Source organism: Vidua chalybeata, chromosome 19, assembly GCF_026979565.1.
Source record: "Vidua chalybeata isolate OUT-0048 chromosome 19, bVidCha1 merged haplotype, whole genome shotgun sequence".
In the NCBI taxonomy this organism is placed as follows: domain Eukaryota; kingdom Metazoa; phylum Chordata; class Aves; order Passeriformes; family Viduidae; genus Vidua; species Vidua chalybeata.
This window is the reverse complement of record NC_071548.1, coordinates 2,024,095-2,040,993: the sequence shown is the minus strand read 5'-3', so window position 1 is coordinate 2,040,993 and position 16,899 is coordinate 2,024,095. Positions and strand designations below refer to the sequence as shown.

Below are 16,899 nucleotides of genomic sequence, written 5' to 3'. Positions count from 1 at the left end.
CCTCTCCCAGTATGGAAATTAAATTAGTCTTATTCCCTCCTTGGTAATGGAATAAGACAGAATGGAGAAATACAGGAGATGGGATAAGTAAAGCTGTACTGTTACACAAGGCTTAAAGTGAGTTAAATATCTCATTTGAAAATGCCCCAAACTTGTGTAACTGCAAAACTGAACAGTAATGACCAAAATCACTGATTCTGTTGTGTATGCGACGAAATCTATGTACTTTATTCTCTACATATTGACATGATTATGAACACTTGAAGAAGGACAGAGGTACACATTTTGTGCAGCCCTCAGGTCACTTTGATGCCTCATGGCATCCTCACTCTTCCTCTTCTATCTTCTTGCCGTGAATGTCCCGGCTCTTGGCTCGGAGCTTGTTGACCTGTGACTCTGCAATGTCAGCCCGCTCCTCGGCTTCCTCCAGCTCGTGCTGGATCTTGCGGAACTTGGAGAGGTTGACATTGGACAGCTCCTCCTGTGAGAGGAGAGGGAATCAGGGCTCAGGAGCACAGGGCAGGGCTTTCACTCCTGCTGCAAGTCAGCCTTATGGGGCTGCAAATCTCCATCCCCCTCCCACCACTGCTCACACATCAGCCTCACACAGAGCTCCTCATCCTCCCCTTATCAGGACCCTGCTGGGACAAGCTTCACCAGGACTGTGTCACAAGTGAGGAGCAATTTCATAGCTTTGATTTATCATTTCTGTACTTATCCTCCCACTACTTCCTGTCCAATTGTCAGTGCAACTTACTGGGTTGGGAAGACTAAGAAGCCTTCTGCTACTGATTTTTAGCAGAGACTCAGGAATTTGTCAGTCACTGGGTGTGGCCCCTGGGTTTGTTTACTCTGGTCTCCTGTGTGAAACAGGCTGCAGAACTTCACTTAAAGAAGGTCCCTGACTGCAGGGTGCCCAGAGCTCCCCAAGGTCCCAACCCACTGTGGCTCTGTCTCAGGAGTTTCTTTCATACCCCTCCTGGTATTCAGCCTCATTCAGTGTGTGTCCTGCCCCAATGGAATGTGGCCTTGGCCGTTTCTCCAAGCAATACTTACAGCCTCCTCAGCTTGTCTCTTGTAGGATTTCACTTTCGTTTGCAGCTTGTCCACCAGATCCTGCAGCCTGAGAATATTCTTCCTGTCTTCCTCAGACTAAAGCAGTTGGTAAACAGAAAAGAGAGTCAATTCTTGGTTCTATACCACATGAAGTTAGCAATTCCCCTTAGGGATGGTGTGTGCAAAATGTGACTCACTGTGAGAAAGGCCTGTGAGAGCAGGAGAGCTCCTGCCTTACCTGGTAGGTGAGTTCCTTCACCCTCCGCTCGTACTTGCGCACGCCCTTCACGGCTTCAGCGCTGCGCTTCTGCTCAGCATCAACCTCCCCTTCCAGCTCCCGCACCTGCAAGGACAAGCCCATCCCTGCAGCTTCCCTGCCAATGTCTCTCCAAGGACACGCTCACTCATGCACAGCCCCAGCCCTACACACCCTGGCCTCCAGCTTCTGGATCTGCTTCTTCCCTCCCTTCAGTGCCAGCTGCTCAGCCTCTTCCAGGCGGTGCTGCAGGTCCTTCACCGTCTGGTCCAGATTCTTCTTCATCCTCTCCAGGTGGGCACTGGTGTCCTGCTCCTTCTTCAGCTCTTCTGCCATCATGGCCGCCTGATCAGAGCAAAAGGTCAAAGCCATTTTGGGGCTGGAGATATTTTGGGGAGAGTACATTCATCCTCAGCAATGCCAGGAGTGTCCAACTCACATCTGTGATGGCCTTCTTGGCCTTCTCCTCAGCATTGCGGGCTTCCTGGATGGTATCCTCCATTTCACTCTGGATCTGGGAAATGTCCGTTTCCAGCTTCTTCTTAGTATTGATCAGGCTGGTGTTCTGTTGGACAAGAACATTTTGTGCTGTTATTTCCAAAAGAAAACAATTAAGAAATTTATTGTTTCACTGTAAAGTTATCCTCTAAATATCTAATATCAGCATCTTCCTGACGTATCTTGTCAGGTCATATACAGCTAGATAGCAGAGAAATATTGAAATTGGAAGCAGCTCTTCTGACTGCTAATGCAATCCCACTCATTTTGCTGTTATCGATTTCTTTGGACAAGTGTAATAATTCTGGTTCAGATAAAGTACTTTATTACAAGAGTTGGTTTAGGAATTTACACAGAAGAAAATTGCCCATGAGATTTTGAATCTAACCTGAGTATGGAGGAGCTGCACACGCTCACTTGCATCCAGAAGCTCCTGCTCAGCCAATTTCCTTGACCGCTCCGTCTGCTCCAGGGCTGCTCGGAGCTCCTCAATTTCAGCCTGCAGCAGGTTTGCTCTGCGCTCCACCATGGCCACCTGCTCCTTCAGGTCCTCCTGTGTCCTGAGAGCATCATCCAAGTGGATCTGGGTGTCCTGTAGAGAATAAACAGAAATTATAAGGCAAAGAATCAAGAGAAATTGTAAGACGACACAGCCCTGTTGCACAATGATAATTGCCACCAGTCCCATAATTATTATGGTAGTATAATTTATATATAATTATAGGAATATATTTATATGTGGACTTATTGTCTGTCTATGCACAGTATCTTAGAAAAGTCAGTTGGAGGTTGATTCATGAGAATCTGGGACAGCTGAAGAGTAAGGTCAAGTTCCTGAATTTTAGGAGAGTGGTTTGAGTTGTTCAAGGAATTCCTGGATGGAACCCCCTTGAGAAACTCCCCTCAAGAATAAAGAAGCAAAAAAAGAGTTAATAGTGTTTTTTATGGAGTGCAGGAGCTCTCAATTCACATGTGTAAGCTATCAGGCAAGAGAGGCAGGAGATCAGCATGGCTGAGCAAGGACCTTCAGGTCAAACTGAAGTATAAAATGGAAATGCATCGGTGGTAGAAGAAGCGCCAAATGTCTTCAGAAGAATACAGAGATGCTGCCAGGATGTGTGGGGATAGGATTATGAAAGCCAAGGCAGAGCTGGAGCTGAATTCCTGTTTTGTCTGGCCTCACATTGAGTATTGCATACAGTTCTGGACACTTCAATTAAGAAGAGTTATTAAGGAATTAGAGGACTGCAGCAAAGCCAGTATTGGACAAAGTAAAAACCAAAGTGCACATTCTTAGTGTAACATACCTTCAGCACAGCCTGGGTGTTCCTCAGGTTCTTCTGTGCCTCTGCAGCCACACGGTTGGCATGGCTCAATTGGATCTCCATTTCATTCAGGTCTCCCTCCATCTTCTTCTTCAGCCTCAGGGCTTCATTCCTGCTCCTGATCTCAGCATCCAGGGTGCTCTGCATGGAGTCCACAATTCTGAGGTGGTTTCTCTTCATCTGGTCAATCTCCTCGTCTTTCTCTGCTATCTTCCTGTCAATCTCAGACTTCACTTGGTTGAGCTCAAGCTGCAGGCGCAGGATCTTCCCCTCCTCATGTTCCAGGGAGGCCTGGACAAGTGGACACAAACATTGATAACTCAAAAATATTTTCAGAAATCTCAGCTGCACTCCCCATCCAGAAGAGAGGGGAACTGAGGCCTTTTCAGCATTATTTCTTCATTTATTTACTGCAGATGACAGTGGTTGGGGTCATGTACCTCAGCTTCCTCCAGAGCAGCCTGGATTTCAGATTTCTCCTGCTCAATCTGCTTCTTGACTTTCTCCAGCTCATGAATCGCCTTTCCTCCCTCCGCAATCTGCTCCGTGAGGTCGGAAATCTCCTCTGCAAGGAAGGGTGAAAAGCGCCACGGTCAGGCAGAGAGCTGAATGCAGAAAGGCTCTGGTGCATCAAGGTGCCAGGCAAGATCTTAACCCTGCAGGCCCAGATGGTGTCAGATAGACAAGCTTGTGAGAAGGGCCAGTGAGGAGCAGAGGGACTTACGCTGCAAGTTCTTGTTCTCCCGCTTCATTGTTTCCAGGTGGTCCAAGGACTCCTCATAGGCATTCTTCATCTTGAACAGCTCCGTGCTCAGAGAGCGCGACTCCTTCTGCGAGGCCTCCAGCTCAGCCTGCGTTTCCTCATACTTCTGCTTCCATTCTGCCAGGATCTGCAGAGAAACGGGCTGTGAGTAGGGCTGTGGCCATCACGGGGCTGTGTCTGGCCAGGAGTGCTGGTGCTGGAGGCCAAAAGACCTTGTCAAAGTTCTTCTGCTTCTTATCCAGAGCAGCACAGGCAGCATTGGATCTCTCCACGTCAATCATCAGATCCTCCACTTCATTCTGCAGCCTCTGCTTTGTCTTTTCCAGGGAGGCACATTTGGCATTGACAGCCTCAACATGTTCCTCTGCATCCTGCAGGCGCTGGGCCAGCTTCTTCCTGGGAGGAGACAAGCACAGTTGCACATTAGAGCTTGGAAGGGCATTGGTTCTATTCTGTCATGAGAGGATAGTTGATCACTTTAAGGGTTTTGACCTGAGCACTTTTCACAGGTATGTAAGGATCTATACTTTGCTGTGTCCTAGCACCTATTAGGCGTGTCTTAGCACTTCTAGTCCTAAAGCCTATATTTTCCCTTCTTATCTACACTTTTTCTCTGCCTTCCTCTCTCTCCTTTTTTTTACAAATCTATATCCTTGCCTTCATCCCATTCTTGTCTTAACCCACTCTGAGAGATTCCAATTTGTGTTGACCAGACTCCATTTTCTCCAGTCATTTGCCATCCTGCTTCCCCACTTACTTGGCCTCCTCAAGCTCCTCCGTGCGCTGAATCGCGTCCGTCTCGTATTTGGTTCTCCACTGGGCCACTTCGCTGTTGGCCTTGGACAGGGCTCGCTGCAGCTCCCCCTTGGCCTCCTGCTCCTCCTCATATTGTTCCCGGAGCAAGTCACAGTCGTGGCGAGAGGACTGCAGGGCATGGGCCAGGGCATTCTTGGCCTAAATAGACAGTGGGGTCGCGTCAAGGAGTGGTAATATCCCAGGAAATATCTGCAATGAATTAATTTCACACTACAAACATGACTGCTGGAGGAGTGTTTGCAATGAAGGACAGATGGAAGCCTGGTGGACAAAATCCATTTATCAAACTTATTGCAGAAACAAAAGCCTTCCCCCAGGGTGGCTTTTGCTAAGGAGCACAAGCCTGTCCCCACTAGGCAGTGTCAAGCTACAAGTGTTGTCAGTGGCCAGTGGTAAGAAATTAGGAATAACCTTAATTTCTTCCTCTAGGTGCCTCTTGAGTTCCTCAATCTGTTGGGTGAAAGCCTGTTTGCCTCTCGACAGTTGAGAAATCAGAGCATCTTTCTCATCAACCTGCCGTGAAAATTCACCTGGGGAAGCACAGAAATAAGAAGACATTCTAATTGTCAATCATGATCCAAAAAAACTGGTTTAGGAGTCATGCCAAAACATATGGGAGTCTCTCTAACCTGCTTCTGTCTGCAGACGAGCTCTTTGAGCATTGAGGTCATTGATCATGCGCTGATGCTCTTCTTCCTTGGTCTTTATCTCACTCAGCTGATCTTCCAGTGTGCGGCACATCTTCTCAAGGTTGGCCTGTGGAGATCACAGAGAATGAAAGAAGATCAGTACCTATATGCCTTCTTATTATGAACAGCAGGATTCTAACCAGAAAAACGTGAACAAACTTGCAAGTTTTAGACTGTTCCTTGGAGTTAGAAGGTTAGAAACAAGTTCCATGCAGAGACACGAGTGAGATGGTAATATGGCCATAATTTTAAAGGATACACGTCAACATTATTTATTTTCATGGTTTTTTTGTATTTTTCCATACCTTGGCTTTGGAGACAGACTCCATGTTACTGGCCAAGTCGTCAATTTCCATCTTCATCTCACTCTTCTCCTTCTCCAGCTTCTGCTTCACGCGTTGCAGGTTGTCGATCTGCTCGCCCAGCTCAGCTGTGCTGTCCGCGTGCTTCTTGCGCAGGGCGGCAGCCGTGGCTTCGTGCTGCAGCGTGGCCTCTTCCAGGTCACGGCGCATCTTCTGGAATTCCGCCTCACGCTTCTTGTTCATCTCCACCTGAGCTGCTGTGGCACCTCCTGCTTCTTCCAGGCGCTCGCTGATCTCCTCCAGCTCCCTGGACAGGTCAGCGCGATGCTTCTCTGCTTTAGCGCGAGAGGTTCGCTCTGCCTCAATTTCCTCCTCCAGCTCCTCAATACGGGCCTGCAGAACACCAGGGACCCTTCACACCCGTGCCCTCCTCCTGCCTGAGCTGAGCCTGAGCAAGGCAGGAAGGAACAGAGACTTGCCTGCAGCTCCTTGATCTTCTTCTGAAGTTGCATGCCCAGGGCTTGTTCATCCTCGATCTTGCTCTGGATCTGGCTGATCTCAAAGTCTTTCCTTTGGGCCAAGTGAACCGTGTTAGAGCTCAAAGAAAAGAGACAAGTGCTGCAGCCCAGCACTCAGGCGCCCCAGAGCCACACTTACTTCTTCAGTTTCTCATCCAGCTGCTGCTTATCATTCTCCAAATCCATGATGCTGTCCTGGGCCAGCTTCAGGTCTCCTTCCAGTTTCCTCTTAGCTCTCTCCAGGTCCATGCGCAATTTCTTCTCTTGCTCCAGGGACCCTTCCAGCTAAACACAACGAGACCATCAGGGCTCTGCCAGGCAGGCTGGACTCCATACCTGTCCTGTTCCTGCTCTAGGTCTGTGTGCTTACATCATCCACTTGCTGTTCCAGCTTGGTCTTGGCTTTGGTCAGAGTATTGACTTTGTCCTCCTCTGCCTGCAGGTCATCCAGGGTCTGCTGATGGGCTTCTTGGAGGGCTTTCTTCTCTTTTGTCAGCTTGGCAATGGTCTCATCCAGTGCTGCCATCTCCTCAGTCAAGTTTTTCACCTTTAGGAAGATGGGAGCAAATGTAAATAAAGGAAGTAGCTATAGAAGTCCTGTAATAGCACACAGCCCATTTTCTGGAGTACGAGTGACTGGTTCTACCTCATACCTTGTTTTCAGTGGCATGTTTTTCCTTCTCCACCTTGGCTAGTGTTAGCTCAAGGTCATCAATATCTTTCTTCAGCTCTGAACATTCATCCTCCAGCTTCCTCTTCTTGGCTGTCAGTTCAGCATTAATTTCCTCTTCATCCTCTGCCCTTTCAGTCACCTCCTTGACTTTGGCTTCCAGCTGGATTTTGGTTTTGATGAGCTGGTCACACCTTTCCTCAGCATCAGCCAAAGCATCAGCTTCCTGGTGGGAAAGTGCAGGAAATATTGTTTAGTACTGAAGGAACCTATGTGAATTGGCATGACTTTCGGAATTACTTTTGGGGAAAAATCATACTGTGCAGTTACATTGCAAACTATAAATCTAGAAAACGTTCTAGTCAGTTTTCTTGTTAATCCTTTTGCATCTTTAATGCAGCTCTGTTTAGCTACATTTCATTTCAATCTATTTATTTTGGGTATATCAGAAAGTCACTTAGATTTTTTTTTTTATATTTTCCTTTTCTCCTTTAGAAAGTAATTGTGTCTTATTTTGTACTAAATTCTAATTTATGTGGAAGTGTTGAAAAATGTAAATAACTCTATCTCTGAGGAAATATTTTAAATTCCCATTAGTAGCTTTATACTTAGCCAATAGTCTCAGTGCACAATAGAATAAGATTCATCATTCCCTGAAACAGACATTTCAACTCAAGTGTATTGCCAAAATGTTTCTTATGGTTCTGGGAGGCCAAAAGATATTTGAGACAGACACATGGAGATGGTCCTTGTGTTGTAAGTTGTAATGGGCATCTGTGTTGTCTGGGAGTAGTAGGTTCAGGTGGTGAGGTGAGATCTGCTATAAGAAATGGTAATCAGCTCTTCATGTTGACAACTGAGTTAAGGCAGAGTAGTAGGTCAGTCAAGCTACTGTCTCTGCTCCACTAGATACACTACAGTGACTGCAATAAGGCTTTATGTCTCACAGAATGTCTCTCATATTGCTTTATGAGGTCACACGGACACATGTATGTATGAAGACTAAAAGCTCACACTTTTTGAACTCCAGCTCACAACAGTAAGATTGAGTGGAGAAAGAATGTGACCTTAATTTTACCTTTAGTTACATGGTATTAGGCTGAAAGTATTATAGAAAGCTTAGTATGTAATTTCAGAGTCCTGTATTAGGAAAGAAGAGTTAGATTTATTTACTTATAAAATTATAGAAAAATGTTACTTACAGCCTGCACTTGGAGCTGCAGGTCATTTTTCTCCTTCATTAGAGATGCCATTTTCTCCTCAAGCTCTTTCCTCTTTGCCTCAGACTTTGCAAGCTCCTCCTTGGTTTTCTCAAACTCTTCCTTCATGTTGGCCATCTCCTTCTCAGACTCTGCACTCTTCAGTAAGGGCTTGATCTTGAAGAACAGCTTCATCCATGGCCAGTGTTTGACATTCATGAATGCACGAATGTTGTACTGGATGCAGAAGATGGATTCCCTGAGGCATAATTAAAAAGTACAATGAATATTCTCAGTGTGTTGAGTGTATTCACTTCCCCCCAAGCAGAATGACTCTGTAACTGAGAAAGGGGACGGTGTACCTCCGCTCCACCATTCTCTGGTACTCCACCCTCATTAGGAAGCCCCTGCACCTGGCCTGGGTGCGGGTGATGAGCTGTGCCAGCTTCTCATCCCTCATCTCCTCTAGGATCCCTATCAGCCCAGCTTTGAAGAACACCTTCAAAGAGAGAGGCAATGTTGCAGCACATCACTGTCAGGTAGAGAGAACAAAGCCCAGGCAGGCAGTGAATGGGGGGTTTGTACCTTGGTGTGTCCAAATTTGTACTGGGTGTGGTCCACATCGATTGACCCAAGGAGCTTCTCAGAAGCCTTCTTGCTATCGATGAACTGTCCCTCAGGGATGGCACTGGCATTAAGCACCTTGTATCTGTGGAATCAAAGGAAACAGGAGGAAGACAATGCCCAGTCATAAGAATGTTCTGTTTACTGAAACTAAGAGTAGTGTTTGCAGTAGAATCAGGCTGAGGAAGTTGGAATTTCATCCCTCCATGCTTAGATACCCTGGCAAAGCTCAGTTGTGTGATGGAGAGCACTTGGTGAGGACACCTGACTTATCTCTTCACTTCATAGCTCTCACCTCTGTTTGAAGTCAGCGTAGAGGACTCTGCTGGGGAAGCCTTTCCTGCAAATCCTGATCCCTTCCAGCACGCCGTTACAGCGCAGCTGGTGCAGCACCAGCTCGTGCTCCATGGCACCTGGCAATGCAGAGCACAAATGAATGGCCCAGACTGCAGTGCAGAGGGGAATGGATGTATCAGAGCAAGGATCTTTCTGCTTGGGGTTCTTACCAGGTGTTTTAGTCTCATTGGGGATGATACAGCGCACAAAATGGGGGTGAGTGCTCCGCAGATTGGTCATCAGCTTGTTGAGATTCTCCTGTGCGATCATGCATTGTAGTTTAGGTGAAAGAAATTTACTTTTGCATACTTTATATCTAGATTCCAAGGAACTAATATAATAAATCTTAGAAGAAGCTTTCAAATTCAACATTTAGATTTAATGAAAATTTCTATATACTTTTTATTGAAAAGTATTCTCGTTAAAAAAGTGTTTAAAATTCTTCACCTTTTTTCAGAGGAAGTAAAACACTTGTCTATGCCACTATAAATATTTTAACATAAGCTTTTATATATATATAAATATTATATATATATATAAATATTTTAACATAAATATTTTAATAAATATTCTATAAATATTTTAACATAAATATAAATATTTTAACATATAAATATTTTAACATAAGCTTTTTTGGGATAAATATTTCTATTTATATTACATGACAGGTTCTGAAAATTATTTTTCACAAAACATGGGAGTGATTTTTTATAAGAAATTCAGACAGCCAAATGAAGACTGAACACTAAATTAGAACAGAAAATCACTATGAAATGCACTTCATACATAGTATTGCTTCTTTCGAAAACCAATGCCAGAATACAAACCTGAGTGTATCTAGCTCAGTTTTGACATAATGTTCATTTCACTTTATAGAAACAGAATCCATACTTTACCCTGAAAAGAGCTGAGACAGTCTGGAAAGAAGAACCCTTCTTCTTGCCTCCCTTCTTGCCGCCGCCACCACCACCACTAGCCTCTTAAAATTAAAAAAAAAAAAAAAGAGTTTTTCAATTTAACCATATAACCTTTTTTGTTGTATCTTTACATATCCCAAATGTTGAAAAAGAGAATTTAGAAAAATAACCTGCTTCTGCTCCGCCATAAGAAGCAAAAAGTAAAGCCAGGGTCTTCACAGATGATTTCTGGTACAGCCCAATGACAGTTTCATTCAGAGGGTCCTTGTTCTTCTCCAGCCACCCAGTGATGTTGTAGTCCACTGTGCCAGCGTAGTGCACCAGGGAGAAGTGGGCCTCAGCCTTGCCTTTGGCAGGCTTGGGCTTCTGGAAGTTGTTGGACTTGCCCAGGTGCTGGTCATAGAGCTTGTTCTTGAAAGAGGTGTCAGTTGCCTTGGGGAACATGCACTCCTCTTCCAGGATGGAGAAGATGCCCATGGGCTGGAAGATAGTTCAATAAACAAGAGAGAATACCTGTAGAATATATGATTATGGCTTGGTCTCAAAGGGAATGTAGTAAAAGACAGGAAGCTGAAAAACAAACTTTGCCATGTAGAAAATTTGTTTCTAAAAAGTGAGTTTAAGAGATTCACCACCTTGATTTACACTTTGACATCGTGATTCAGGAATGTTTTCTATACCAAAGACCATGTTAAAGTTCATGAGGAGAAAGAATATATTTTTAAGTATTCTCCACAAATTTGTCCATTGCATATTTACTTGTGTTTTTGAATTTTTAATCAGTGCCCTTAATTATAAGGAACTAGAAGAAATCTTTGTTTCTTCCTCTCAGAGGTCAGGCACTGTACTTGCTTTGCTGTGAACATACAGAACTACTACAGATAACTGTATGGATAACCATACAGTTATCTGTTTCCAGTTATCTTTATTCCAGAACTCTAAGAAAATGTTTTCATTTTACTTTAGGAACTACTCTGTGTTTTTGAGGAATATATCCTTTAGCCAAGCAAATGGAGATACATTCCATGCAGAAAATGTGTGAGAATTACTTCTATAATTTTTGGTGGACTTTGTAGCATTTATAATGCATAATTAACAATAGTAGAGGTCAAGACATATTTAATACTCTTGTATTAATACTCAGTACAAGAATCCAATCATTGGAAATTTAAATCAATGGATGGGTTTTTGAAAATGGAAGACATCTTGAATCAAAAACATACCTTCTCAATGAGCTCAATGCAGGCAGCCAGGTCCATGCCAAAGTCAATGAATGTCCATTCAATCCCCTCCTTCTTGTACTCCTCCTGCTCCAGCACGAACATGTGGTGGTTGAAGAACTGTTGCAGTTTCTCATTGGTGAAGTTGATGCACAGCTGCTCCAGGCTGTTGAACTGCTCAGAGGAAAAAAGCCACAACAACCAGCCCTCATCAATATGCCCAGTTTTTCATCATTATCCCCCACCCTTTATAAATCTATATGCAGCTCCAGAAAGAAATACCTACATAATGAAAATTAGGGATTTTTTTCAGAGCAGATTGTTTTAGTGAATCTCCTAAAATTAATAAAATACGTTGGCATTTTTTTTATTCTGCAAACAAGATGAGTGCCTGCTTTGGTCTCCAAATTGAAAACCCTTGATATCTCAGATTAAAGTTATAAATATTCATTTCTCGATTCTTTAAACATTTTAAACATCTTTAACTTGTTATATATTTGGCAATGCATCTCCTAGCTCTGCTCCAGAAGCACTTTTATAAATTTATTGGAATTATTTTGGATTATTTAATCTGTAATATTAAGCTCAAACAGTTGTAATATTAAAACATATAAAATCTATTTGCTGCTTCTGCAGAAACAACATGACTCTGTGCTTGTAGTGATGGAGCTTTTGAGGATTTTGTTTTCTGCTAGAAAAGAAAATGACTGGTTTTTTTTCTGCATAAAATCGCAAATGACTAACATTATAAACATTCAGAGGAGTATTACTTGTAATCCTCCGATATAACAATCCCCTCCGACAAGAGCAGCCCTGAAACCTGAAATCCTTACATCAAAGATCTCAAAGCCAGCAATGTCCAGGACACCAATGAAGTACTGCCGGGGCTGCTTCGTGTCCAGCTGTTCGTTGATGCGAACAACCATCCACAGGAACATCTTCTCATAGACAGCCTTTGCCAGGGCACCCACTGAATTGTATACCTAAACCAAAAGGAGAATGGAGCAGAAGAAATACAATATCCGGAGCAAATTGTAAGGGATTGAAGTGAGAGGTTCCCAGTCACCAAGTGGTTGTTGTTACCTGCTGCACAGTTTGGCCTTTGGTCACGTATTCATTCCCCACCTTGACTCGGGGGTAGCAGAGGGCCTTGAGCAGGTCTGCTGAGTTCAGACCCATCAGGTAGGCAGCCTTGTCAGCAACTAAGTACAAGGACAAGGAGATAGAAAAATTAAGGCTAGCAAGACATGCAGCACTTTAAGTGATGAACCCTTCCCAAAACAGGTGCAATATTTAATGTTCTTGTGATCAGATTTTGCTTACTGGCTCTCAGAGGAACCATAACATAATTTTTCAGTTGAAATCATCTTTGCACTGAATGTTTTACAGAGCAGTACATCTAAAGGCTATATGTGTCTTTAAAAATCTTCACAGAAACATCTACAAAAAATGTATTTATTAAAAATTATTCCTGGAATTCATGAGTAATTTTGCCCTTAAAAGTGATTTATGAAGTAGAAATTCAATAACTGAATATAATGCCTTTATTTTCTTTAAGTATCAAGCAGAAACAATTTTTTTTTAAAACATCTTTTCTTTCTCAGTGTGTCTAAGCACACTGAGTAAGTTATGTTGATTCAGAATGGTAGCTCAGGAGAGATTTTTGGACATATATGCACTTGGTAGTGCAGATAATGATGAGCAGTAATTGAAGAAAGAGTGCATTTTGGATGGCTGTTTCATATCATCTCACCTAAACACATTTCTACTCCATCTTCCACATACTGAATTATTACTACCACTTCTATTTCTAACAGGCCAGCCAAAGATTTTGCCAATACCTTCAGTGCCATCAGGCTCTGCCTGCTCCTCACGCTGCTTCTGCTTGAACTTCAGGTTCCCGTAGTGCATGACAGCCCCTGTCAGCTTGTAGATGGCTGTTTTCTCATCAGCACTGAAACCCAGGATGTCAATGGCACTCTGCAATATGAACAGTAAAGTAAAAGCTTTGCCTGGGAGATTCCAATAGTTACAATACTCTGAATTGTTACTTACATCTGTGGCCATCAACTCCTCCTGGTCGTTAATGCTGGCAACAGTGATCTCGCCTTGACTCACAAATTGGTAGTCATATGGGTTGGTGGTGATGAGGAGCATGTCTGAAAATAAGAAGATGGGTCATGTAGGCTTAGTTTAGTCAAGCAAGTAATATTGTGAGCAGATATTCAGCAATCTTCCTCCAAGTTAGTAATTCTTCCTACCAATTAGCTCTGGCTTCTTGTTGGACATGATCTGATAAAAGATGTGGTAGCTCCTTTCCGCCTTGAGCTGGAAAGTGACTCTGGACTTCTCCAGCAGATCTGGAGGGAAAATTTAGTTAGAAACAAGAAGAAACAGCAAAAGAAAAAAAAAAAAAAAAGATAATGGGAAGAAAAGAGGGAAGGCAGTGTAGATGGTGGGGTGAAAATGAGTTGTATGGATAGATGGGGAATAGATGGATTGTGAACTGCTGTGAAGTGTCTTACATGTTTCAATATCCGCAGAAGCCAGTTTTCCTGTGGCACCAAAATGGATTCTGATGAATTTGCCCTTTAAAGGAATAAAAGTGTTTTAGGATTTACAACATAGAAAGTATATTTGAAGTTAAGAAGTTGGTACAGGTTTTCTCTTTTTCTTAAAGTCTCTGTATTTGCACCACAAGCATAAAGTTATCTTTTTCATTTTTGACCAGGAAAATAATCAGCAGTGGCAAAACTGTATTTTAAGTATGCTGAGTGTACAAATTAGAAGGAATGTGTGAAATTCATTCAACAAAATATTCTAACTATATGCTGCACACAGAGAGCAGTTACCTTAATGATACAGAAATATCAATTTAAGTAGTTGAGCTGCTTAAATCTGAATTACGATCTAATAAACAACTTCACTTCTGATTAATTAAATCTGAAATACAGCAAATATATTATTCAGTTAGAAAATATCTCTTTTCTTTCTCTCTCTTTCTTCTTTTCTTTCCTTCTTTCTTTCCCATCTCTCCTAGCCTCATTCCCTTTTTCCTGCAATTCTGTCTGTCTCTTAGAAAATTAATAGAAATGTAAGTAAAAATAAACAGAACTATTTTTTAACATTACAATATGTTCTAGGAGACATGGTATTTTTATTTGCATTTTAAAGTAAAACAGAATTAATTTTTTGTGTTGTGAAATCTGGAGAATGATCCTTAGGATAAGTGGTAAAGCCATGGTAAGGAAATTCAATTTTACACTTGAAAACATGATGGCTGACCAACAGAAAAGAATGACTGACATAAACTCCTGTTGACTGTGTTACAGGAATTATTTTGTTAAGCAACTCACAAAGCGTGAGGAGTTGTCGTTCCTCACGGTCTTGGCGTTTCCAAAGGCCTCCAGCAGTGGGTTGGCACTGATGATTTGATCCTCAAGTGTTCCCTGGAGGGTGATAATTATTGCTAGTTATCCTTTCCAAAAATCATGTCAAGAACAAAGGAAAGCACTGATCCCAAGATGTGTCTGCTAATTTACCTGCATTTTGCCTGATGTCTGCTCTTCCTTCTTCTTCTCTCCGCTGGCTGCAATTGTTGCAAAGTACTGGATGACACGCTTTGTGTTCACAGTCTTTCCGGCCCCGGATTCTCCGCTGCCAAAGGCAAGAGAGAAGCAGAGGGTGCGTGGTCAGGCAGGAGGTGCCCTGGCACCGGGCAGCCCCGCAGGGACCCGCGCAGGGGGTGTACGTACGTGATCAGGATGGACTGGTTCTCCCGATCTGTGAACAAGGCAGAAACACGGCACTTAAAACTCAGTGAACAACAGAGAAAGAATGAAGCATACATAAGTTCAATGTTTTGCCTCATGTCAACTTGACTTGAACAAGCAAACCTTTCCAAAGCACATCACTGAGTGCAGAGATGTCTTTAATTTAACTCAGTGGAAACAATGCTATGAAGATAGTAAACTCCAACAGATGTGTGTGTCAGAGGCAAGAATGGTTTGAAAAAGTCTCTTCATTTTGCTGAGACAGAGTATCCCTTCAGGGAATTGAATGTCCAATGCCCCTGAGGCAGAGAGAGGCACTCACCAGTCAGCATGAACTGATAGGCGTTGTCAGAGATGGAGAAGATGTGTGGAGGGGCCTCCTGGCGCTTCTTGCCTCGGTAGGCCAACACCACCTCGGGGTTGTACACCGGCAGCCACTTGTAGGGGTTGACAGTGACGCAGAAGAGACCCGAGTAGGTCTGTGAGGAAGGGACACAGCACGTTGGCTTCCCCTGAGCCTGGCCCAGCAGCTCCTGAGGCTGCCCAGAGGAAGCTGCTGCTGCCACTTACGTAGATCATCCAGGCTGCGTAACGCTCTTTGAGGTTGTACAGCACGGCGGGTTCGTGGAGGTGGGTCATCATGGCCATGTCCTCGATTTTGTCATACTTGGGAGGGTTCATGGAGAAGATTTGATCATCCTTTACGGTCAGGGTCTGCCAAGGAAACAGAAAGATCCACATGTGTCTCTGAAAAGCTGAGTTTTGGGATCATATGTTTTCCCTCACTCTTGCTTTTGACTCACCTCTCCCCCTTCAGTCTTGACAGTGACCTTGCCCGATTCCCTGCTCGTGATTGTCCCTTTCACAAAGGACTCCTTTGCATGTACCACGAAAACAGATGACTTGGCATCAAAAGGTTTGTTCTGGGCCTCAATTCTCTCCTTCTCTGACTTTCGGAGGTAAGGAGCAGCCTCCCCAAAGATGGCCATCTCAGCGTCCGAAGACATGGCTGCACTTTTTGGAGGGGCTTGTCAGCAGAGAACACTGTGGAAGAGGAGACATGTTGCTCAAATTTGCCAGAAAGTAAGCACTTGTTAGGAGAAGAAAAGAGAACTTGTGGAGAAAAAGGAAACTATATTAAAACTGCTTGTAGCCTTTTGAAAGGAATTGGAAATTTTTGTATTGGTGCATTTCTATATTTATGGAAAATGTCAAAATTGTATTTTGGGATATTATTTGGCTTATACTGAAATCACATTTAAATAATCTATAGACACTTAGAATTTAACTATCCAGGCACTGTACTGTGGAATTAAGAACCTCAAAAATCCTTTCAACTGCTTAAGCACTCTTAAAATTAATTTGGAATTATTATAATGCTCTTTTGTCACAATTGATAATTTTTCACAATGATCAGAGTGCTCATACTCTGCTGTCTGAACTGCATACTGAAAATTTGAGCTTCTTAATGACTCATTTTCAGTATTTAGAATTTTTTTGTAATTGTATTAATAATAGAATTTTCTCTAATTTTATTGACTCCTTGAATCCAGGCATAAATTGCAATATGACTGTTAAAAAAAGATTAATGCTGTTCAAATCACACTGAGATAGCTCCTTTTCTAGTACTTTCTTTTGTTTTATAAAAATTAGTCGAATTTTAGAGAAAAACAAAGTTCAAAGATTTTCTAATGAAGTATTTAAAAATAAGGAATTTTAAAACCTGAATTAATTTATCTGAAATATATTTTTCTTCCCCCTGCCCTGAGGAAAAAAAAAAAACAAAACAAAACAAACAGTGAGCAGCTTAGGAAAACATTTAAATATCTCTTTCTGTATCTCTCTCTTAGGTATGTGATATTTACACAACATTTAATCTTGTGTTTATTTGTACTAAAATGAGAAAATATAACATGATATTTCTTTGTTTGTCTCTG

The 16,899-nt window shown here is 42.8% G+C and overlaps 1 protein-coding gene across 2 annotated transcripts; it reads right to left on the bottom strand.

The window, feature by feature from the left end:
• Positions 1-232: 232 nt before the first annotated feature.
• LOC128797840 (myosin-1B-like) lies at positions 233-15,969 on the bottom strand. Of its 2 annotated transcripts, XM_053960742.1 has the most exons (38): positions 15,766-15,969; positions 15,533-15,676; positions 15,285-15,441; positions 14,945-14,972; positions 14,732-14,846; positions 14,546-14,638; positions 13,715-13,778; positions 13,451-13,549; positions 13,245-13,348; positions 13,031-13,169; positions 12,273-12,391; positions 12,023-12,172; positions 11,193-11,363; positions 10,140-10,449; positions 9,949-10,031; positions 9,223-9,310; positions 9,012-9,129; positions 8,678-8,801; positions 8,455-8,591; positions 8,096-8,351; positions 6,877-7,119; positions 6,594-6,770; positions 6,363-6,508; positions 6,185-6,275; positions 5,709-6,098; positions 5,344-5,470; positions 5,126-5,244; positions 4,656-4,852; positions 4,111-4,294; positions 3,860-4,025; positions 3,576-3,700; positions 3,118-3,426; positions 2,199-2,402; positions 1,752-1,877; positions 1,487-1,657; positions 1,295-1,399; positions 1,057-1,152; positions 233-481 (listed from the first exon to the last, which is right to left on the bottom strand). In XM_053960742.1, exons 1-38 carry the CDS (start codon positions 15,967-15,969, stop codon positions 326-328), a joined length of 5,835 nt encoding a protein of 1,944 aa, XP_053816717.1. In that variant the 3' UTR covers positions 233-325. The 2 variants fall into 2 exon arrangements, with proteins under 2 accessions (XP_053816717.1, XP_053816716.1); XM_053960741.1 differs by having other exon boundaries at positions 9,012-9,310.
• Positions 15,970-16,899: the final 930 nt, after the last annotated feature.